We start from the raw sequence: 24,542 nt of genomic DNA on the forward strand, positions 1-24,542 counted from the left end.
TTTTACGTATCTGATCGATGACTAGTCTTAATCGAAAGTTCTCTCTCGTGATCAAGAGGGGTAATTAACTATAGGGGCTTGCTCCTATAGGAAACTAGAACTCATATCATAAAGTCCTCAAAAAATGAGGGCGAAATCTCTGGGTAGTGTCTTATCTACAAACTCATCTGCCTTCTCAAAATTTACCCTAGAACTTAATTCCGTTAAAACTCCGCCGAAGAAAAGCAAAACAAGGGAGGTCGGGGCCAAATTTTCGGAGCCCACAAAATTATGTTTAACTTTGTTCAGTTAGCATGAAAATAAATGAGTCCTATCCCACTAATGACTCACCCAACTACTGCTTGTCCTGAAAGATGACAATACGTAATTTGTAACATAAAAGGCCCGAGCCTTACAGAATGTTGCTTACCAGCCAAAATGTCTGATTCTTACATTTTTTTCTTATCCACTATTATTTTTTTTGGAGTGGCTCTCACTCTTTAAATCATGTTGATAAGGGCACTTGGGAGCTGGTGAAGTAATTTCCTGCATGCTGGTTGTTTTCTTTAAAGTATGAACTCATACCTGGAATCTAGTGCAAAAGTGATGACAGTGGTTGTGCCATGGTTGATTAGCAATTCAAGAAACCAACATGGCATCTCATAATTCCTTTTCTTGCTCTTTCATTGGGTTGAATGCTAGATAGGCTCTGCTTTTCTGGTTTATCATTCCATGCCACTGTAATATAACTATTTTTGAGCTAGCACTTCTGACATTCAAACCTTGCTCAAGAGCATCTCGTACTAGGTGAAGCTTCCCACATGACTACCCGAGGAAGATAGGAATTAAATTATTGAGCCTGTTGGAACTTTTTTTTCTATATGGTTTACTTTTTAGATTGAACATGCTTATAACAACTTTCTTAATGTAGGATAATTCCATCCGCAGCTGGATTTTTCATGGTGATTCTCTATATGATGCACCTTTATCTTCAAATTTTCCTGCTTCAGATGCATCTAGCAATGTATGTATTGATTTATCTCTCTCTCTCTCTCTCTCTCTCTCTCTCTCTCTCTCTCTCTCTATATATATATATATATATATACAACAATTTCTAAAGGTCGTTTCCCGGCTAGAGCCACCCACCTCTCTCTTTATATATATATATATAAACAATGTGATATCCAAACAACTATCTTTAGCATCAGATGTATAAAAAAATTCTCAACTTATATCTAATGGATGAGCAGATGACTACTAGTTTTTCATGTAAAGATTCTTTGGAATGAATTGTTATTTAGTGCATAGGTTGTTGGGGACATTTAAAAGGTGTTAGATGCTTAATAAAAATTATTCAAAAATTGGTCTATCTTCATATACAAATCAATGACCTGAATTTAAGTTTAAAGGTCGTATAAGATGGTAGACAAATAAAATTAGGTTGGCTATTGTACTCTGAGGATTGGAGTCAATTTCTCTCCCTCTATAATATGTATGCATATTATGAATATTTTACAGTGTTCCGCAGGCATAATTTTGGTTATTTAAAGACGCTCTGACATACTTTTCAAACTGATATGCAGTTTTCTAGGGTTTCTGATCTATGCTTTGGGCTTGCACTTTCCCCTGGGGAGCTGATGCTCGCTGTGGTAAGCTATTAGTAGGAATACGCGCCACCCCTCCCCCCCCCCACTTGATGCCATGGTTCATTAGATGAGTATAGATTATTGAAATATTATTGCATCGTATTTTGCTTGAGTAGATTCTTCAAATATTTTTTATTCTTTTGTTAAGTATACTTAAAAGTGTTCAGTCTCTTAGAGGAATGCTGTGTTCATGTTCTCCGTGTGTACTTAAATCATTCCCATAGGCAGAATTGTTAATTTTATCCTATATTGTGTACATCACTTGCCTTAATTCTGAACTATTTGAGTTTTTTTGGAAACCTGGACTTAACATTTATGGCATATTTTATAGTCACAGAGTCATAGTTCTGGTTATCTATACATTTTCTTGCTGTTTCTCTCTTTTTTTTTTTTTTTTTTTTTTGTCATTTTTTTTTTTTTTTTTTTTTTTTCTTGTCAATACCTTGTTACATGCATTCAGACGAATGTGATAATACAGTGCTTTATTTCAGGTCCGCAGCTTGGATGCCAATCTTCAGCACCAAATGTATGAGAAGAGGTGATTTTCCACTATAAAATTCGGTAGCCTAAAGTGGACATTGGAAAGCACGTTCAACTGGTACATGGTGAACATTCTTTCAATGCTTTTAGGCTTAATTTATTCAATTGACATCTGCAGGTCTCAGAGAGCAGTTGTTGAGTTTTTTTGGACTGGTGGCCAATCTTTGGAGGTTCCAAATGACAAAATACTTGATGGTTGCAGATTTGAAGCCATTAGTAGTTCGTCTGTGCTAGGGTTTGCCTGTTGGGAAACCAATATATTGTGGTTTTTAAAGAACTTAGAAAATGTGAATAAGCCAGTAGTGATTTGGGACACAATAACTTCATTACGAGACCTCAGGAAGGATTTTCCTGGAGTAGTTGAGAAGATATTAACTAAATGGATATCCAGCTGGTTTTCAGGTCCATTGATTGATTCTGTTGAGAAGGTATTATTTCATGAGCATGATAAGATCTCGATGGTCAGTTCCCGGAAAATGCAACTGCTTAACATCATTTGCAGGAGGGTGATGCGTAATGGGATGGAGATTGATTTATTTAAAGATGATCAGCTTAAAGCTGATGGGTCAAATAACGAAGGAAGTAATTCAGATCCATGGAATGAGTTGCTTCTCAAAAGTGAAAGAGAGCTACAAGAGCGTCTTGTTGCTTTTTCTTTCCAAGCTGTCCTAAACCATACAGCTGATTCTGAGGTGACTCCTGTAGAGAGTGAATATTGGTCTCCTGTTGGAGTAGCACAGTTGGAACAGTGGACTGCCATCAACGATCAAACGATTCATAGTCAGCTTAAGCTTCTTGGATCAGAAGTTGCTAAACTCAGGGGCAGGTATTTGTCAACTCCTCACTTGTACTTATTTAAGCATCAACTATTCACATTATGAAGCATCTATAAGTCTTTACATATATATAGTGTCTAACACACGCCTAATTCATTTAGATTTATGACCCCACCCTCAAGATTGGGATAAGAATTTCATGATATTCTTGTTCCGAATTGTCACATCTTTGTGTTAGCCTATTTTCAGTTTTGGTCAAGATGGCAAAGAATCACAAGCATTACTTCAGTCTTTGTTAGGTGACAGTTTTCATGTCGGTTGATTTCAAAAACTTATTTAACCACAGCTTTAAAGGGTACAGTGGAAATCTCTACAGCACATTTGAACATTATTGGGGAATAGCTGAACCTAAAAAAAAAAAAAAACAGGGAGCAAAAATGAAGATCAGCGCACAAAAACACACTTTTAAATTAGTTCACCCATTTGATGGTCCTATTGCGGCCACTATAAATTTTATTATTATTTTCGCTGTGAGAAAATTTTGTCCTAATTCCCTAAGATAGCATAAAAATGATACCCTTTTTTATAAAAAAATTAGGAAAGTTGTAAATACATTAAAATTTTCAAAACAACCTTAATGAAATAACCGACAAATATTAGATATAAAATAAAGAAGATGACCAAAGACTTTGCATAACGTGTTTGTTCGTACGGTAAAATTAAGTTCTACAACTTGACAAAAACCCCCTTCATATCGTCACGATCATGGTTACCTCACTTGCAAAACAGCCTTTCCTTTTTACGAGAGTAGCCGTGATTAATTTCATAAAATACAAATCTGTAGGCCGGTTGGTAAATATCTTTGTAATTTGTCAAGTTCTAGATTTGAATCTCAACCACGTCAACAAGTCCTTACCATTTGTATGGGAAAAAAAAAAAAATAGCGCAACTCATATCACAATAGCAACACGGTGTTAACAAAAGAAAACCGTCTTCTACTTGACAAGTTTTGTCGTTTTACTTGGGTTAACAAAATATTTGAGATTAGTGAATGATGGGAGGAAGAAAATCGGCTGTTCTATATCTAGCCATAGAATTTTAGGCTACGTGTTGGTGGAAAAATTGTAATGAGCTATTGTTAATGTTTAATACCTATGAGTTGGCGATTAAATTAAAAACATTCTGTAAAGTGATTTTGACCCAGAATTTTAGGTTTCTAGAGGCAAAAATATTGGTTTAATGGAGGTCATTTTGGCTTTGTACATGCGGTGCAAATTATTTGAGTACAGAAGATAATGAAACAACAACAACAACAACAACAACATCAAGCCTTTATCCCACTACGTGGGGTCTGCTACATGAATCATTTTTCTCCATTGTGTCATATTAAAAGTCAAAATCTCGTTTAAATCTAATAAAGAAAGTTCATTCATAATATTTTCTAACCAAGTCTTTTTAAGTCTGCCTCTACCTTTCTTAACATAAGTTAAATTTAATACCTGTACTCTTCTAACCGGGTCGTCATAAGGCTGCCGTTTTATGTGACCAAACCATCTAAGGCGACTCTCTCTAATCTTATCTTCTACTGGAGCTACTCCAACCTTTTCACGTATATGCTCATTTCATATCCTATCTCTAAGGATAAAGCCACTCATCCACCTGAGCATCCTCATCTCTATCACACTTAACTTAATATTATGTTTCTCTTTTAATGGCCAACATTCGGCATTATAAAGCATTGCAGGCCTCACTACCATATTATAGAATTTTCCCTTAAGTTTGAGGGGTACTTTTCTATCACACAATAACCGCATTAGGTGTAAATATGTGTAAATATATGTGTAATATGTACAGGTGCTTGAGGGAATGAATCTCATTAGCTATGTTGCACCGATAGGGATACATCGATATGGATACAACCTGATACGAATATGGGACACGTCAATTATTAAAAATACAAGATATGGATACGGTGTGGACACATCATTATAATTTATAAAGCATGCATTAAAATTAAGATAACAATCAAAGTATAATATTTAAAATGACAAAAAAAAAAGCAACATCATAATTAGTCTTGTAGCTTATAATGTTAAAATGAAAGTAAGCATAAAATGTCTAATATAACATAAAAAAACATAAACATAAACTATATAGTAATGAAGTCTTAACTATTCAGCAGAAGGAATGATAGGATTGGCTTCTTCAAAGATTTGTCTTGTGACTTCTATATCTTATATATTCAATAAATATAATTGCTTATAATTCAGGCTTATCAAGTGAAAAATTAGTAATCTCCAATATTCCCATATTATTAGGGGACTCAAATCCATCTTCAGCAACATCTCACATCTTGTTATCTTCTTCCATGTAAGTTGGTGTCTTTCTTGATAGAAGCCAAAGATTTGTATGCACATAAACTTAATCTTCAGCTTGTTGTGGAGTAATTTTGTTTCTCTTCATTGATTGGATGAAAGAGTATGTGCTCTTATTTCTTTCACAACAAGAGGATGATGAAACCTGACCAAGAAGTTTTATCGTAATTATTTGAACTAAAGGTGTTGAAGCTCCATGAATCAACCACATCTTCGTATCCATTCTCCACCTATCACACAATGACTCTTGGGCATAAAAGTCTTCTAAATAACAAAAAAATTAGCAATCTCTATATTGACCATTCTTCTCTCATCATTTGAAAAATAACACTTCAAACATTCCTTTCTCATATTTGAAATTTCTAAATCTTTATGTGGAGACACTCATTGAGGATCTTCTCGAAGTAACTCTTTACTTGAATATCTTTAAATAATAGTAAAATAAAATAGAATCAGATAATTATTATTCAACAAATTGAGAATTAATAATGAATGAAATGTTAAAATTTATCTTAGATTTAGTGAGTGAGCCAAGCAATATAGAAGTGTGTTACTTTTGCTCCACATATCTTTAAGAATAGTATAAATAATACATCAGAAACTTAAGTTTTCATTAAGTGGTTTTCTCTCATATCTATATATTATTTCTTTCACCTTGCCTAACATAGAATCCCACATTTCATACATGAGATATAAATAGTACTTATCTCTATCTATCACTCTTTACGTTTCATAAATTGGATCAATGAAATTTAAGATGTACTCAATGTCATTCCGCCATAAATTATCTAAAATATGCTATTTTACATGCCTTGCCTTTCTAATATTTTCTAGAAAACAATTTTATTCCTCACTGGTCACCATAGAGTAAAGTGCATTTTAAATTTTTTTAATCTTCTCAATATAATAATTGAGGCAAAATGAGTTTCAACAACTACAAGTATTTTCAAATTAGAGAAATCATTAAACATAAAGAGTCTCATGAAGTGATTTATAATGAAATTTCTAATTATAATTACATCTCTTGCAATCCTTGTGATCCAATGATATTCATTGTATGTGATTTCATTTGCCTCAATATTCTTAGCCGCACAAATGTTCTTCAAGACAAGATTAAGTTTGTACACAACACATGGTATCCAAAAAATGTGAGGATATGCTTGCTCCACAAGTATGCTTGCTATACAAACTAGTGCATTATCGGTAATGACCTGGATGATATTTGGAGGCTCCACCATCATTATCAGTAATGACCAACTTAGGAACTTGGAGGTGGAATCTCTTTAGGAAGTTTTCTTCTACTCATTTGCTCAGCTTTACTTTCTTTTGTAATTCAGCCACATGTGATGAACTTATTTTTGGGCAAATTTTAATTCCATACCCAACAATTTTTAATAAATGAGCTTTAAATCTATAGTATGGTTCTTTATATTTGATATTATAGTAATTGCATTTGAATGCAACATTGCCCCTACCTTCATAAGCTTTTACTAATTTTGTGGCATGACTCCACAGGTTTTCCATCTTCAATGTTGGGCTCTGATGAACCATCACCAGTCCCAATTTTACTTCCACTAGAGCTCATTATTCTAAGAAATAATAAAAGGATCAACACAAATTGTAGGCTCAAATGTTAGAACTCCAAATACAAAGCTCAAAGGTTAAATAATCAATAGCTCAAGGGAAGAGTTAAACTCATTGGCTAATAAGAATTTTGCCACATGATTCCACTAATTTTGGCTAATTTTGTGATATGATTCCACTATTTTGTGACATGATTTCAAGAATTCTAGCTAATAAGAATTTTGTGGTATAATTCCATTATAGAGTTAAACTCATTAGATAATCAAAGCTCAAATTTGGTGGCATGATTCCAATATTTTTTTTGTAAATATATTTTTATAAATAAGAATTTATGAAGCTTTTGAAAAAAAAGAGCAAAGGGAGACAATATGCATGAGGACCTTCAATCGCTTGTGAATTGAATTGGTTGAACTAGCAAATTTTACATGTGAAAGCATTCAAGAGCAAAGCAACTATTTCCTACTTAATACTTATATTCAAAGCACAAACTAAAGAACTTTCATTAAATGGTTGAAAAGAAAAAAAAAAGGGACTTAGAAAGTCAAAATGGGGTAAAATCACAAGCTAAGCTAAACATGACTTTATAATCCTATAAAGTACACATAGCTTTCACAGTTAACTCTTCTAGATCATTATATTATGTATTTCGTCAAAAAACATATAGAACCAACCAAAGAAGCAACCAAAAAAATGAAATTTCCTCGTGAAAAAAATTTAAAGAAGGCAATATTAGAAGATGACTATGAAAACGAACCTTCCTTCGATCTTTGTCACCTAATCACCTCGTCTTGCCTGCTTGGTGAACTCGCGAATTGCTCCTTTTACGAAGGAGACAGACGAAGATTACTGCTCAGCGCTCGCATAAATGATCTTCTTGCAATCGTCAAGTCGCCTCGTCTTGCCTGCTCGTGTGTTACTTGTTTGACGAAGACGAAACAGATGCACGCTCGTGGTTGCAAAAATGAAAAAGCCCTAAATTACAGTTTGTTGTCACGAAAATGAAAAAAGCCCCGACTCTCATCTTGCGGTCGCGGGAATGGATACGAAATACGAGCCGCTACCATCACATTTTTTTTCATTTTTTAATAAGACACGCATATCATATGTGCATGCCCTTTTTAATTTAAATATTATTTTAATTGGATATGGCTTTGCCATATTCTTATTCGTCACGTGTTTGATAGTTGTATCTATAGAGTTTCGTGTTTGATAGTTGTATCTATATAGTTTTGTACTGGTGAAAGATGGACTTCCATATCCCAATCTATGTTTGCATTTTAAGATCATGTAACAAACAGCTAAATTTGTATTTTTATTGCAACTTCAGGAATAATAATGGCATATACGAATACGTTGAGGATGAGAGCTGCAGTTTTTGTTCAGCTCCAGTACTCTTTAAGTCTCCAGAAGTAGCATGGTGTCAAGGTATTGTGAATCGGCAGGGTTCCAAGGAAAGACATAAGCTAACAAGATGTGTAGTGTCCATGAGACTTTGCTCAGTGACAGAGCCACTTTGGTTCTGCATGTGCTGCAAGAGATGGGCTGCTAACCTTCTTCCTTACTCATTCTTCACAATGGAAAATTCTCCTCTATATTTTCGAAATGAAAGAACATCTTATGCAGTGGGGGAACGCTTAAAACCGTTGTGTCCGTTTTGTGGGATTATGCTGCAGAGGTCAATGCCTGATTTCTTGTTGTCAACTTCTCCAATTTAGCATTTCTTTTTCTTGTGGAATTACCATTCTCCCTTTGAAGTGTAAATTTTTTTTTTGAAAAAGGAAATTGTTAGTGTGCGAGATCCTGGGATGAATCTTATTTAACTTGAGGCCTTTTTATGAATTTGTTTAAGATGATTGTATTTATTTCATTTCTTTTTTAATGCACACAGGTTATTTACAACAGATTTAAAATCATTGGCGATGTTAATCTATTTTGTTCATGTTCATACATTTTTAATCATGGCTTTTACTGTTTCTGTAATACAGCATATACTTTGAGGTACATATAAAACTTTCTATACTTTTAAGGGTGATAATGAGTAGAACTAGCTACGTTGGGCCCTGTGTGACTATATTGGATTATTTGTGATGTCGATGATGTGTTCGAATCGTTTAGACGTTCATTTGCATTGTAAGTTTGCTGAAATTATGGTTTGGATTAAAAAAATTTGCAATTTGAATGTTGCATATAGAGATTCAAACTAATCAAGTCAATTTCTTAAGGAAATGTATCAATTATATTATATTTCTTAACCATTCTTATTATAAAACACATGACATACATATTCTAAATTAAGATTCCTTCAAAAACAGCTATGCTAACAAAAGCTAATATTGATTACTTAATCCTTACTATAAGAGAATTATAATCATATTTATATAACTCGTCTTAAACTATTCTAAAAACGCTAAAGTTAATAAACTATTCACAATGATTGCAATGATTAAATAGCCATTACGCCATGTTAGAAAACTGTAGTAGAGACACTCAAATTCGATTGATAAAGTTAAAGCTAATTATTTGTAAGCTGCTAGTCCTACGAAATTATGATTATTACACTAAAATGCTACTCTTTTCGAGCCCATCCCAATCCCCCAATTTTGAATTTTTTTTAAATTGATTTTAATCTCTACGTGTCTTACGTACCATAGATTTTCATTGAAAAGTGGCTATGGTTCCTTTTAGTTTTTGGTCTAGTAAGAAATTCTTAAACAGATTCCTACATTGGGTACTCATATAGAGGGATAAATCGATTTACATTGTTAATGACGGTATGTCGTATATTACCGTAATTCTCACTATGCAGTGCACATCACTAAGCTGCGTTGCGACCACGATAAATTATGATATGTGGCTTGAAAGTTTGCAGTCAGAGCAAAGGGAAAAAGGTCTGAATGCTATAAGCCCGTGGCGGACTGTGCTCCAAAAGTGTAGAAAGTGGGTGGGTATGACATCCCGAAAGTCACCATGGGTGGGCGGGGTAGGAAAAAGCCCACCCGCACAGAGCATGGGTATCCAGTCAAGATCCCATGTAGGGTTTTGTTCTCAAAGCCCATATTATATATAGTTTTGGGTTCAGCAAACCCCAAGTGGACGATTTGAGAAAGGCCTGCATGGAATTCTGCCAAACTCACTTCATAAGACTTCCAATGATAATAACTAAATAAAATGAAAATATTTAGCCTTTCATAATCTATAATTGTCACAAAAAAAAAGCTCATCTGCTCTTATCCCAACATATTCAATTTGATAATTACTTAGAATTCGACTAGAGTTATAATTCAATATATAAATAAAATTTATTTGATCATGTTTAACTCAATATATAAATAAAAATATCTATATATGATTTATATATATTAATGTGTTTGAAATAATGCATATTCATATATTTATTTTTTATAATATATTTTTATAAGATGTTTATTCTATATATAATTTATGTATAACTTTTAAGTATACTATTGATGTGCTAATTCAATTAAATTTAACCCGTTTACACAGCAATTGTCATGCAGATGTGATTGTGCACTTGAAGAATAGAATTCAATATTTTATATTTGTAAATTAAGCCATGTTTATGAGAGTTCATCTGATCAAGTCCAACTTCATACTTAGTAGTCAAATTTTAAATAAATTCTAATTTATTCTATATATTTTTCGAATCTAATTAATTTTAGTAGATTATACGTACGTTTCTTTCACTCAATCATATTCATTATTTCCACACGCACACACACAGAGATCTTATACCACTAAAATTTGCTATGAACATATTTGCATTAAAAAATTTTTGTTCTGAAGATATTCTCATTTCAACTTGATTAAAATAAATTTGAATTATTAAATTTATTTCAAACTAACTAAATATAAAAATTAATTGAATAACTAGATATATATTTTTTCTTATTATAAAATAAATTTAATTGCTAGAAAATCAATAATGATCAACTTTAAATAAGATCGATGTACTGACTCGGAATTCTCCTAATTGCATGTGCTATAAATCAAAGCCCTACATGGAGTCTTGGTTAGGTACCCTATTGGGTACCCATGCTCTACTTGGATTGGCTTCGCCCACCCATGCCCACCCATGGTGACTTTCGGGATGTTGTACCTGCCTATACCCACCCATTTTTCATTCTTTTTGAATGTAATTTGCCACAGACTGATGGCCTTGAGGCTTGTTGCCTTTGTTATGATTGCAAACTTTCAAGCCGCATATTAGAATTTACCTTAGTCTTAGTGTGGTTAAGTGCTGCAAACTACGTAGTGAGGATTGCAGTAATATAAAATATACGTTGATTATCAATATAAATTGATTTATCACCTGATGTTGAGTACCCATCCATACCCACCCACAAGGTCATGGGCGTACCCATACCCATCCATACCCGGGGTGTGGGTATGGGTATCCAATGCAGGACTCTGCTATAAATATGATATAAATTATGCATACGGTACTGAAAGAAAAAGGGAGGAAAAAAAAGCCTAAGAAAATTTTCAAATCTCAAATATAGATCTCAACTTGTACAAATAAGAACTAAAAAAAATAAAAAAATAAAAATTCTATGTAGGACACTTGAATTGGATGCCTCTTAACATTAAGAATAATGACAATATGACATGCATGAATGTTATCATTACTTAAATTCTCTTAAGACAAAATTGCATTGGTTGATCCTACATTGTACAAAAGTTTGATTAGGAGCCTTAGATACGTACTTGACATTGACGAGACCTGACATTGTGTATAGTGTGAGAATCTTGAGTAGATTCGTGGAGAATCTGAGGGAGCCTCATTGGTTTGCAGCAAAGAGGATTCTTAGATATATCAGTGGGACAATTGAGTTTGACATTCATTATCAGTGTTGTAGAGACATGAGGTTACTTGGATATTGTGACAGCGATTTAGGCAAATGATCATGAGGAAAGAAAGAACACAAGTGGATATGTATTTTATGTTGGTGATATAGTCTTCACTTTGGGCACACAGAAGCAGAAAGTTATTGCCTTATCTAATTGTGAGGTTGAGTACATAACAGCGGCAGCTGCAACTTGTGAAGCAACGTGGTTGAAAAATTTGTTGAAGGAATTTTATGGATAGATTGATGAATCTATAACAATTTATGTGAACAACAAGTTCACGATCGCTTTGACCAAAAATCCAGTACAACATGACAGGAATAAGCACATTGATGTTCGTTATCATTTTATCAAAGATACAATAAAGATGAGTCACATTAGCATAGAGCACTCCAATACAAATGATTAGGTAGCTAATTTAATTTTGTTAACCAAAACATTGTTGACACTGAGGTTCATAAAACTATTGAAGTTGCTTGGGATGAAGAAAGTCTTGATTTGATGGGGAGATTGTTTGATTTTTTTCTTTTTCAAACCAAGCGAAGTTTTGACTTTTCAGCTTATTTTATTTTTTTAATTTTCAAACAGTTGTTAAAATTGCTTGTGTGGGACGTGAACAGTTAAGTGAACTGAAGTTTTTTTTTTTTTTTTTAATTCAGTGAAGAAGCAAAATAGTGCTCTTCTACTTCTTCCATTTTCTGCTTGAGTTCTCTTCTTCCAATTTTTTTTTATTCTATTTTTTCTTGCTTTCATCAAGATAATCACACTCATAACAGGCCAGCAGACAAAAACTGAAATCTAAGGAGAAACGGATAAAATTGAACGCTTATTTATAATGATCAGAATCTAACCCTCCTTAAATTTTTCTCTGAAGGGGTTTCAGAAACAGGCAAAAAAACAAATGTACAAAATTAAAGATAACGAGGACAATGATGGCAGGCCTGTATCAATTTCATGCACAGATAACTCCAGAAAAAGAAAATATTGGGTTCAATGCTCTTGCACTGACGATGGAATGCATGTCTTATCTTTATCGTACTAGATTCCGCACAGAGTTAGCATCAGAGGCTGTCTGTATTTTTCCCCTCTTATAATTAAGATATACCACAACTAATTAATCTGAAATCTTATTGTTGGAATAATCGTTTCATACAAAATTAAAAAATACAAAAAATCACAAAATTTTTGTTTATAATTTGGAAGACCTTTCAATATATATAGGGGTGACACGATGCATTCTAGTTGATCTCCGGATAACATTTTACGTCGGATCTTTGTACACAATAATTCGCCGTAGATTGGATCCTCCGCTAATTATCTCTTCTCTATATTTCAGTGTATACACATTTTGGATGGCCGAGATCAATCCACTAACTTCCTTGAAATTAGAATAGTTTTGAAAATTTTTATGATCCCAATAACCTAAAATGAATTAGATGATTAAGAGGTAACTGAGCACTTATGATTTTCACTCCATGTAAATTTAGTCATAAAATATTTTTAATCTAAAAAATTATAAATAAATATAAAAAATTAATTTATATTTCTCTTTCATAAAAACAAAGTCATGAAAGAACAAGCAATAAATATTTGAAAATAGGGAAATACTTGGATTTCTCCAAGTCCCATCTGATGTGACTTCTCCTTACTCTAACCATCTAGCTAAACTAAGGTTTAGGGTTTAGGGTTCTTCAAAGTTGTGGGCATAAAAAAAAATATTTTTTTTTAGAGCAAATTTGGTCATCAAAGTATTTGGGCCGTGTATGGTTGACCAGTTATGTCTTTCCCAAACTACAACCCGGCTTGACTTCTTAACCATATCCATCTAAATAGATTTTAAACTCAGTTGAACGAATTGGTAGACTGTTTTTGCATTAACTATTTACTGTAAGACAAACAGTCTATTTCAGTATTTTGTTGCAGCAGTTTCTGTCTGTATATTAAAACTTCATAAAAATTAATTTTGAATAAATAGTAAATGGAATACAATAAAATCATATATGACTGGAAGATCACAGTAGATTAAGTTCATGAGCTGTATTTGATTAATTAAAAAATGAACTGAAAATGCAAGTTGAATATAAATTCTCGTACAGAACTAATCAATGAGCCGAAAACGTTTCCATGCAGTTACAAAGAAAGTATCGGGTCCACAATAGTGGCGTCAGCCTTCTCTGCCTACTGATGAGCACGTGGACCACCTCCTCCTTTTGCTGGCATGCCTTTGGACTTTGGTTTGCCGCCTCTTTTTCTCCTCTTTCTCTCTCTCTCTTTCTCGTTGCCCACTGAAACGATTGAAGCAGTCTCAGGTTTCTATGTTTGATTGAGAAAATGCTCACTCCTCTTTTTTTTTTTTAATCTATATAAGTTAAATCACTTTCAATATAAAGTATTTTTCTTCTGATTTTCTTTTTCTTTGGCACTTCAGTGTACGTAGACAGCATGCATGCAATGTGTGTGTGTGTGTGTGTGTGAGAGAGAGAGAGAGAGAGAGAGCAAGCGAGAGAGAATTGGGTTCACTAGGGTGGTGCATGGAGTGTGTGTATTAAGGAAAAGAGTTTGTAAAAAGACAGACACGTACTGAGCAAAGAAAGTAGCATTTAATCACATTTGCAGGAATCTAGATAGCCTATCCTCTTTATTCGGCAGGCATGGGAGAGGAAAAACCTTTTTCTTGTAATGTTGTGAAGGAGATGCACAGATTCCAGTGAAGAAAGATACAAGATTTTTTTTTTTTTTTTGGGAAGGGTTTATGCTATTGGTAGACTACCTACTCTTTTGCTGAGAAATAATGAAAGAATTCTTTGGATGTAGTCTATGAAGGGTAGAATTCTTTGGATGTAGTCTATGAAGGGTTTATATGTGAGAATATCCAATCTATGGTGCAAGAACAATCCTTTGCATTTATATGATAATAGCCAAGGGTATATGCCGAACTTTCAAAAGTTAGTACATTTCCAAGGCAATATTTTTAACACGAGGAGATTTTTTTTTGGGAAATTTAGGCCAATTAAGATAAATTCTCACACATAACACATAAGCTTAGAACCCAAGACTTTATTTAAGGGGGGCCTAAATTAAAATAGTTTTGTTTGTCATCTCATGTGAAATGTTAGAATACATTAAAATAGTTGCCCATGAGCTTTTGGTGGTTCTCATTTGGATTGTCTTGCTCGATTAAGACCACATTTCACTAATTAACCAGAAGCACCATCTTTGCCATTGGAAAGATATTTGTCAAACATTTTCAAATGAATAACATGAAATGTAGCATATACCTATTTGTCTCGTTGAGCCGCTCGATTCGATTATAAGCATGTCACGTTTGGAAATCATTTAGTCATCCAATTTATGCTTGAACTTTCCAAATGCGCTTTGGGCCGGTCTTCGATTTGGACTCATTTGGACTCAAATTGAGTCAAATTTAGTGTCATTGGGTTCGTAATTCTAAGACGTTCACTTCAACTATAAGTTTGCTGAAATTATAGTACAGATAGTCCCAAATATAATTTTGGAAGTTTCAAACTTGATTTTGCCTTGAGATCATTTGTGTTTGATCAAGATAAATTTTTGATGACATATCATAGATAAAAGGTATAGAAGTACATTTTTGATCTTTAGGGTGTTATCTTATTTTTGCAACACTTTGAGCATAATTTGCACTCTTATCTCTCTCTCTCTCTCTCTCTCTCTCTCTCTCTCTCTCTCTCTCCAAAGGATAATAGTGCAGTTATTTTTTTTAGGAGGGCACGTGCCCTCCTCCCCTGAGTGAAAGATTTCATTAGTTTTTATGTGAGCTAGATCTTGAAAGTATTTAACTTATATAGCTCCATCTTTTGATTTCACTATGATGAAACTCTTCTTCCATATCAATATAGTTAAGCTTAGGCTCACACTAAAAAAAAGCTGGTAGAAAAAAAAAATCCAAACTTCACATGTGCTCTTAAGAAATACTTTTTCATATTAATATAATTAAGCCTAGACCTCATACCATTAGAATCTATAGCTTTTGTAGATGTGTTAGTCACAATAACTGACTTGTTCTCTTAGTCCAAAAAAGAATCTTTAATTTTACCCATCATCTTTCAACCACTGATAGTTAACTTTAATATTACATTCATTGGGCAACCTATGCATGTGAGATTGGAGTTGGGTTTATGTGGGTTAGTAAAAGATATAATTGTGAAATTGCTACAACATCTCTTACCAAATTGTACAAGATAAAAACTTTTTCATTTTAACTTTTTTGTCTATCATAATTGATAACTCCTTGAATAGAAGTTCTTAATTAGGAACAACTTTATAACTGATATTGAGCATTTTAACTGCAAGTTTGGAGTTGGACTGTGTGTCATCATGGGCCTTCAGCACAACATCAACCCCCTGAATTGCATTGCTAATATTCATGCCTTGTTGACACCTTAACTTTGTTAGAACGTATGTACACGTCAACATCAGTGAGAACGTCTACTATAACTAACTGATGACTTGGCACTACCGTACGTAACGATTTCTTCTCAGTTCTTGTAAACTCTATATATCTCCTGCCTGCAAATATTCACCTGTAACAAGATGTAGAGAATAACAAGAATGATTGATTCTTTCTCCTCAAGCTCTGCTTCTTGTATTCTTTCATATTCTTCTCTCTCTATTTTGCAGATACGTTTTGCATGGTATCAGAGACTAAAAGCTCAAACAGAGTCAAAACCTATTAATGGCGGAATAAGAATTAGAGGCATCTCTTCAACCTAACTCAAATATGTCAGCATCCTTAGCTGAATACACCGTACTAGGTCCTCTCAAATTTATTATATCCAATCTCAAGAATCTCATTCCCACCCAACTTAATAATGAGAACAACTATGCTATATGGTGTCTTCAATTATTCCAATATTTTTTAGCAAATGGATTTTGTGATCATCTCACTGGTCTGGCTATCTGCCCACTTTCCACGTCAATAATCGAATACAATCTATGAAGATTATTTGATCGCAATCTCACCGGCTTTGTTGTCTACAATATCCCCATCAGTGCTTCCATATGTGCTGAACTTAACAATGGCTCATGAGGTATGTGTTACATTGGAAAGAAGATTACAACCCACTAACAGATCTCATGTAATTCAACTCAAGAACGAGCTTCATTAGATTCAAATGAAAGATTGTACAATACAACAATACCTCACACAAATCGAGACCATCGTAGACAACATAGCAACTGCGGGATCAACCATTGATGTTGAAGATATTATACTGTACATATTAAATGGTCTTCCATCAACGTATAAACTGTTTAAGGTAGCTATAAGAATATCATTAAATCTTATCAGTTTGGATGTTCTCTACTCATTACTATGTAGTGAGGAGATCAATCTCCAAAATGAGCACATAAAAGAAATTAAACACATCAACAATCGGAAGCAGTTGCGCGCTTTATTCTCCAACCGTAACAACTCAACTCGTGGCAGATCCAACTAATCGCGTGGCAGAGGATCAAATTCTCATTCGTCAATCAATTCCAACTCTCAAACTCAAGGAGCAACACTACCCGTCAACAGACCTATTCGCCAAATCTACGAGAAAATTGGTCATACTGCATTAAAATGTTAGCATCGCTATAATACTCAATATGCTCATGATCCTACTTCATGGAATCCTAGAGCTCATCTAGCTCACCAACAACCCACTTCTACAACTGAATGGGTACTGGACTCTTTAGCGTCTTCACATCTGACATCTGAAGCCTCTAATCTTCAACAGTCAGTCCCTTACCACGGTCTTGATTCCGTTTTGATAGCAAATGAAAGTGTACTGCCCATCCAAAATACAAGACAATGCATCTTTTTGCTATCTGAATCAGCACGTAAGCTCTATATTCACAACATCATGTATGTTTTTTCACCGTCTCATAATTTGCTGTCCATTTCAAAATTAACATCAGATAATAATGTTTCCATTAGCTTTGATGCTGATGGATTCATTATTAAGAATTGTCGGGACAACCAACAACTTCTACTTGGTCATAATATATAATGATGGTTTTTACCAAATTCAAGTTCCTTCCACAAATAGGGCAATAGCTTTCAATGCTACCACTGCATCTGCATTACTGTGGCACACCCGCTTCGGCCACCCTTACTCCCGTATTATTAGTTCTTTGGTTAACTACATTCCGCAACTAAGCATTATTTCATCACTTTCCTATATTTGTACTTCCTGCAATATAGCCAAAATCCACAAAATATCATTTCCCACCAGTTTTCCTCATGTACTAAGCCCTTTCAGCTTGTTCATTTGGATGTATGGGGTCCGGCTCCCCAACTATCACTTAATGGGTATAAGTATTACATAGTATTCACTGATGACCATGAGATTTTCTTGGTTGTATCTTACGCATCCTAAATAAGAAACATTTTTGAAGTTTCAAATTTTTTGCAATCTTGTCAAAAATAAAATTGAAAGTAAAATTCATACATTTAGGTTTGATGGAGGCAGAGAGTCTACAAGCAGTTCCTTTCACACATACCTATCAAATAATGGCATCACTCACCAAATTAGTTGCCCATATACTCCAGAACAAAATGGAATAGCTGAGCACAAACATTATCATCTTGTTGAGCTTACACGAACTCTACTTCACACTGCTAATGTTCCTCTACAATTCTCGGCAGAGGTGCTATCCACTGCAAACTATCTAATAAATCACTTACCTTAGAAATCCATTTATCTTCAAATTCCTTATCATAAACTTCACGGCCATCCTCCAACCTACACTCACTTATGCATGTTTAGTTGTTCATGTTTCCCCTGGCTTCAATCTCAGGCTCCAAATAAACTCTCTCCTCCTTCCAAAGAGTGCATATTCTTAGGCTATTCCACATTACACAAAGGATATCGATGTTTTCATCCTTCAACAAATAGAATTTATATATCATGTCATGTTGTCATTTATAAACAGCAGTTTCCTTTTCAAGATTCCTCAAAACCCACAATTGCCACTTCTTCTTATATAAATTACTCTTATATGTTATTAGTTCCAGTATCTACCATAGCCTTAGTCCAGCTCAAATCTCATGATCCATTCTTTGGTATCAATCCTTTACCTAATACACAACCAACTATCACAGAAAATTCATCTCCAATTCAAAAAAATTTCACCTCCTACTCCTACTGTCAATTCCACAAATTCTACTCATGTACAACATATGCCCATCACATCTCATCATATGCAAACTAGGCTTAAATCATGAATCTCTCGGCCTAAACAGATTTTTGATTCGTCTCAATTGTTTCTAACACTATAAATACCCCTATCTCATACTCTCACATGAAAAAACAACAGCAATGGTGAGATGCAATGTCAATTGAATATATGACTCTTCAAAGATAGGGCACTTGGTCGCTAGTTCCAGCACCAATTGACAAGCCTATACTTGTATGTAAATGGACATTCAAAACTAAGATACATCCCAATGGTTAGATCGATCGTTATAAGGCTTGGTTGGTTGCCTACAGTTGTTTTCATGAATTCGGTGTTAATTACACGAGACATTCAGTCCAGTGGCTAAAATGCCTACGATTCGTATTCTTCTTACGCTTGCTCTTAATCATCAATGGTCTATACTTCAATTAGACGTCTTGAACACCTTTTTACATGATGACCTTCAAGATGAAGTTTATATGAAACAACCACTTGGGTTCATTGACTCTCAAAATCCAGATTATGTGTGTAAGTTGCATAAATCCATCTATGGACTGAAATAGTCCCCAAGGCAATGGTTTCAAAAGTTTACTATATTCTTACAACTTGTCGGCTTCAAGTTTAGTAAATCAGATCCATCTTTATTATTATACAATCAAGATAATATCCAGATTTTCATACTGATATACTTTGACGATATATTAGTTACAGGAAATGATACCAATAAAATTCACTGTTTGCTTCAGCAGATGAAATCGAAGTTTAGTATCAAACAAATGGGAAATATATCCTTATACCTTGGAATACATGTGGAGAAAATAGAGGATGGATATTTTATGAATCAGCAACATTATGCCAGAAAAATTCTGCACACAGCAGGCTTCGATGAATGCAAATAGTCCATCACACCAATGGCTATAAAAAGGTCCAAACATAAACCAGATGATTAACCTTACGCTGATCCTCAAGGTTATCGCAAATTAGTCGGTTCCTTACAACATCTATCTATTACAATACCAGATATTGCATTTGCCACAAATTGTATCTGTCAGCGTATATGCATCAACCCAGCAACAGTGATTAATTACCAAGATCTCAAACGCTTATTAAGGTACATTAAAGGCACAATACACTTTGGCATTCCAATCACGCTAGGAGATATTCAACTTCGGATGTATGCCAATGCTGATTGGGCAGTTGATTCCAAGGAAAGAAAGTCTATCACAGGTATGTGCACGTTTCTGGGAAATAATATGGTATTCTGGTCTGCTAAGAAGCAGGATACAACAGCAAAATCCTCCACGGAAGCAGAATATCGTTCACTTTCGGCTGACACATCTGAGGTTCTGTGGATTCGTCGGCTTGCTGATGAGCTTCATATACCTCAACACTCCTCAACTACAATATATTGTGACAACGCTTCAGCTATTACTTTAGCAAATAATTTGATTTTTCATGCTCGAACAAAACATATTGAAATAGATTATCACTTTATTAATTAGTGGTCACATTAAAGAGGGAGCTATCAATATTTCTCATATCAGCTCTTTAGATCAGATTGCAGATGTGTTTACAAAACCTCTTTCAACAAATATATTTTGTCATCTTAGATCCAAATTAACCATTCACCCTGAGAATGATTAATTTGTGAGGGCCTTTTAGAACGTATGTACACGTCAGCATCAGTGAGAATGTTTACTGTAACTAACTAACTGATGACTTGGCAGTACCGTACATAACGGTTTCTTCTCAGTTCTTGTAAACTCTGTATATCTCCCGCCTATAAATATTCACCTGTAACAAGATACAGAGAATAACAAGAATGATTGATTCTTTCTCCTCAAACTCTGCTTCTTATATTCTTTCGTATTCTTCTCTCTGTTTTGCACGTGAGCTGCTTTGCAGCATTGAGGAGGTGTTCTTATTAGTGTATTTTACTGATCTGCCATAATTCAAATTTGTTGTCAACTTAATCTACATGGGGACAAATAATTTGCTCGAAATCAAATAGCTCAAAAAAAAAATCAAAATACAATATATTTATTTAACTGTAGATTCTTAAAATCTATCCATTCTTATAATTACTTGTAACCCCACAGCCCCTCGATCGGTAGTTATAATTAAGTTGGAAACACCCTTTCTTTTCCACTGTTTGCGCATGTGGGGGAGGGAGAGACAGACAGAGCATGCGTGTTTGCCTTTCATATAATCATATGTTTTCGTGTACAAGATTCATAGCATCTATATTTAGTATTAATTGCAACAGTTTAATTTAATTAATTAGCCTAGTGATTATTTTATCTTTAGCATTAGAAAGAGCAGACTACACTACATTTGAACTAGCTAGCTAGCTAGTTTTAATTAGAGCAATAGATAAGCTCTGATGATCAGGACTGATATTACTTGGAATTAACAACAAAGTGGGAAGCTGCTGTTTGTCTTCATTTACGAGGCTTATAATAGTTCCTTGGTACTGTTACAAATTTCAACAAAAAATAAATGCATTTAAATTTTTAGATCAACAGATTAATTTCTAAAATTATCTTAGTTTAGATCACCATATGCTATGCAAGATTGTGTTGCGGTTTCAATGTGTGTGAGAGTCACAGTTAATAAAATTGTCTATATATCTCTGGCCGGAAGTTTTTAATGTGTGTAAGAGTCACAATTTTTAAAAAAATCTGTCTGTTCTTATTTAGCCCAAGCTCAAAGCCCACTATCGGTTGAAATTGACAAATTTCCTTATAAAATGACCTCTACAATGTTTTTTCTAAATTATCGAATATGTTTTTATCAATTCTCTAAAAATATAAGCAAAAATAATTAAAAATAGAAGTAACCCCATGTAGCGTGCCAAGTGAAACTCCAGTAATAGAAGCTTTAACAGCACGTTCATCACCATTTTCTCGCTTAAGCTGCAACAATTGGTAGCCAACTAGCCATTAAAATTCTATTATTGAAGAGAGAGAGAGAGAGAGAGAGAGAGAGAGAGAGAGAAGAGAAACAAAGCCCTGTTCTTAGAATCTTAGTTTGTTCACTACAGAGACGGCAACATGCATGCATGCAGTAACTGTGAAAGGAAAGTATTGATTGCAGCTGACAGATTCAGAGCAAAGAGACTAGCTAGTATGAACCCTCCCATAGGCATAGAGAGAACAAACTTTTTTTTTCTCTTTTGGGCTTCGTTATTTGTGGAGGTGGTTGGTTCGTCTGCAAAGATAGATGCGAGCGCTGTCATTTAATTAATTTTTTTGGGATATTTAGGCCATTTAAGGCAAACTCATACACACAACGCATACACATAGACTCGAACTCTGAACCTCTTAGTTGGAAGCCAAAGCTCTCAACCAATAGGCCAAGGAGAATTGTGTGTCATTTAATTAATTAATTTGTTAAAGACTTCTGAATTGATTGTCCAGACCCTCTAATTAATATAATTTATAATACATCAATTTTATGTTTTATCACTCAAAATGTTTTAAGAAATACAAGTTCTTTTTTTGGGAAGGGACTAGTTGTTTGTATTGATAGGCTTTTATTGCTTTTGGAAGGAAGAATTTGTCAAGGACATGTGAGAACATTCTCCATATGCCTTTTTTTTTTTTTTTGGAAAATTATGGCCGTAGCCTTTTCATTAATATAAACTAGTTACATGTAATGAAGAAGAAAAATCAACAAGAAAGTAAAGCAGTGGACTTGCCAAAGCGAACAATAACTAAAAACAAAAATTGGGGCAGAAAACAAAAACCCCAAAGCAAAGGAAACAGTAAGTAAAGAAAAAGAGTCAGGAACAAGTCAAAGCAAAGGAAAGAGAGGAGAGCAAAAAAAGCCTTGGGCTCAGAGATTGCCTTCCTCTCAACCTGGTTGCAAAAATGAATCCCAAAATTCCTGCCGTCCAAAGGAGAAAATGACAATCCTTACATCATTGCCCATTTTCCCCCAAAAACTACACCGGCCACTGCAATAACAAGAAAGCATAGCAAAACCTCACAGAACATATCAAAAACTGCATCCTGCACCGCATCAAAAACAAATTCCAGCAAGACAAAGTGCAGCAGCCAAAATCCTTACAACATATCTTATAACATGCCACCTTTTTTCCACTTCCTGATTTTAGATAATACAGAAGTTTTGATTTTAATGGCTAAAGAGGTCGAAGAAACAGCATTCCCCCCAAATTTCCTTTCATTTCTTTCACGCAATATGTGATAAACCGCAGAGCAAACCAGAAGGAAATACACATCCTTATCTATAGTTTGAGATTCATCAATGTATTCAAAGAGCTGCAGAATGTTTGGTCTAAGCAAAAGAAATCCCGGGTTTCTCATCAAGGAGGAAACAATAGCAAATGAATAATCACATTCAAAAAAAAATATGGCTGACGTTTTCTTCATAGAGATGGCATAGAGCACAAGTTTTGCTAACAATGATGCCCCTAGATGTAAGACAGTCCGCAGTTTTTAGGCCTCCCTTTATAGCCATCCAACAAAATGAAGAGTATCTAATCACATACCTCTTGTGCCACACAAATTTCCACCAGCTTACTATGGAACAATCTCTAAAATAAAATTCTCTATAGTGCTTGTGTTTACAATTCTTACCCTCTCCCCAATATAAATTATCAGTGGCCCCATCCCCTATCTGAATTTCGGTGAAGGCTGAGTGAACAGCAGCAGGTAATGCATCAGGCAATGCCCACTGCACACCATCAATAATAGCCCCGATATTATCATTTACAGGAAAAGAACCAAGCAGGGGAAGCATCACAGCAATTTTATTAATCTCTTTCCTTTAAACCAGTGGTCCCAATAAAGAGAGTAACGGGAGGAAGGGTTAACTCTAAAATGAAACATATGCTTTGCAATGAGAGCATCTTTACATACATTTTTCCACAATTTAGAGGCTTTTGTAACAGGTTCTTTCCACGGGGAAATATAGACTTTAAAGAGCCAAGCACTTAAAGGGCTATGAATGTTATAAATTCTAGTTATGAGAGAACAGTTAAAACAAAACTGTATGGACTGAATAGAGGGGAGACCAATCCCACCCATTTGAATGGGCATACAAGTATTCCTCCAAGCAATAAGATGCAACTTTTTAGCTTTAGCATCACCAAAATATAAGAATTTAGCACATAATTTGTCAATTTGCTTAGTAATAGTTTTAGGTATAATACCACCTCGAATCCAGTAAGCTATAGTGTTCCATATAGTGTACCTTAAAAACTGCAGCCTACCCGCAAATGTCAGAGCTTTGGCTTTCCAGCCAGACAGCTTCGCAATGATAGTCTCCAAAAGCCCAGAAAAATTGACAATTTTCGGATTGTATGGAGATAGAGGCACACCAAGGTAAGACATGGTAGTTGTGGAATTGGCTATATTGAGAGCAGCACAAATACTGGCAGCATTATTACAGTTTGGTGGAAGAATGACAGAGCTTTTCGCGTAATTTACAAAGAGCCCAGAAGTCTCAGAAAAAACCTTCAGAATTTGAGTAAGTTTTTCACAATTGTTAATATCAGCATTGCCAAATATGATTAGATCATCAGCATATAAAAGATGAGAGAGCCTGTACTC

General features: G+C 34.5%; 1 protein-coding gene across 1 annotated transcript; it reads left to right on the forward strand.

Moving 5' to 3' along the window:
* Nucleotides 1–910: 910 nt before the first annotated feature.
* On the forward strand, nt 911–8,762 carry LOC110107951 (the record flags this gene model as incomplete). Its single annotated transcript, XM_020838405.2, has 5 exons — nt 911–1,003; nt 1,563–1,628; nt 2,117–2,163; nt 2,284–2,991; nt 8,228–8,762. Coding segments are annotated over 5 exons (1,302 nt in total), but the record flags the coding sequence as incomplete, so codon positions are not given.
* Between the last annotated feature and the right edge of the window lie 15,780 nt (nt 8,763–24,542).

The sequence above is a fragment of the Dendrobium catenatum genome, unplaced genomic scaffold (assembly GCF_001605985.2).
Source record: "Dendrobium catenatum unplaced genomic scaffold, ASM160598v2 fragScaff_scaffold_624, whole genome shotgun sequence".
In the NCBI taxonomy this organism is placed as follows: domain Eukaryota; kingdom Viridiplantae; phylum Streptophyta; class Magnoliopsida; order Asparagales; family Orchidaceae; genus Dendrobium; species Dendrobium catenatum.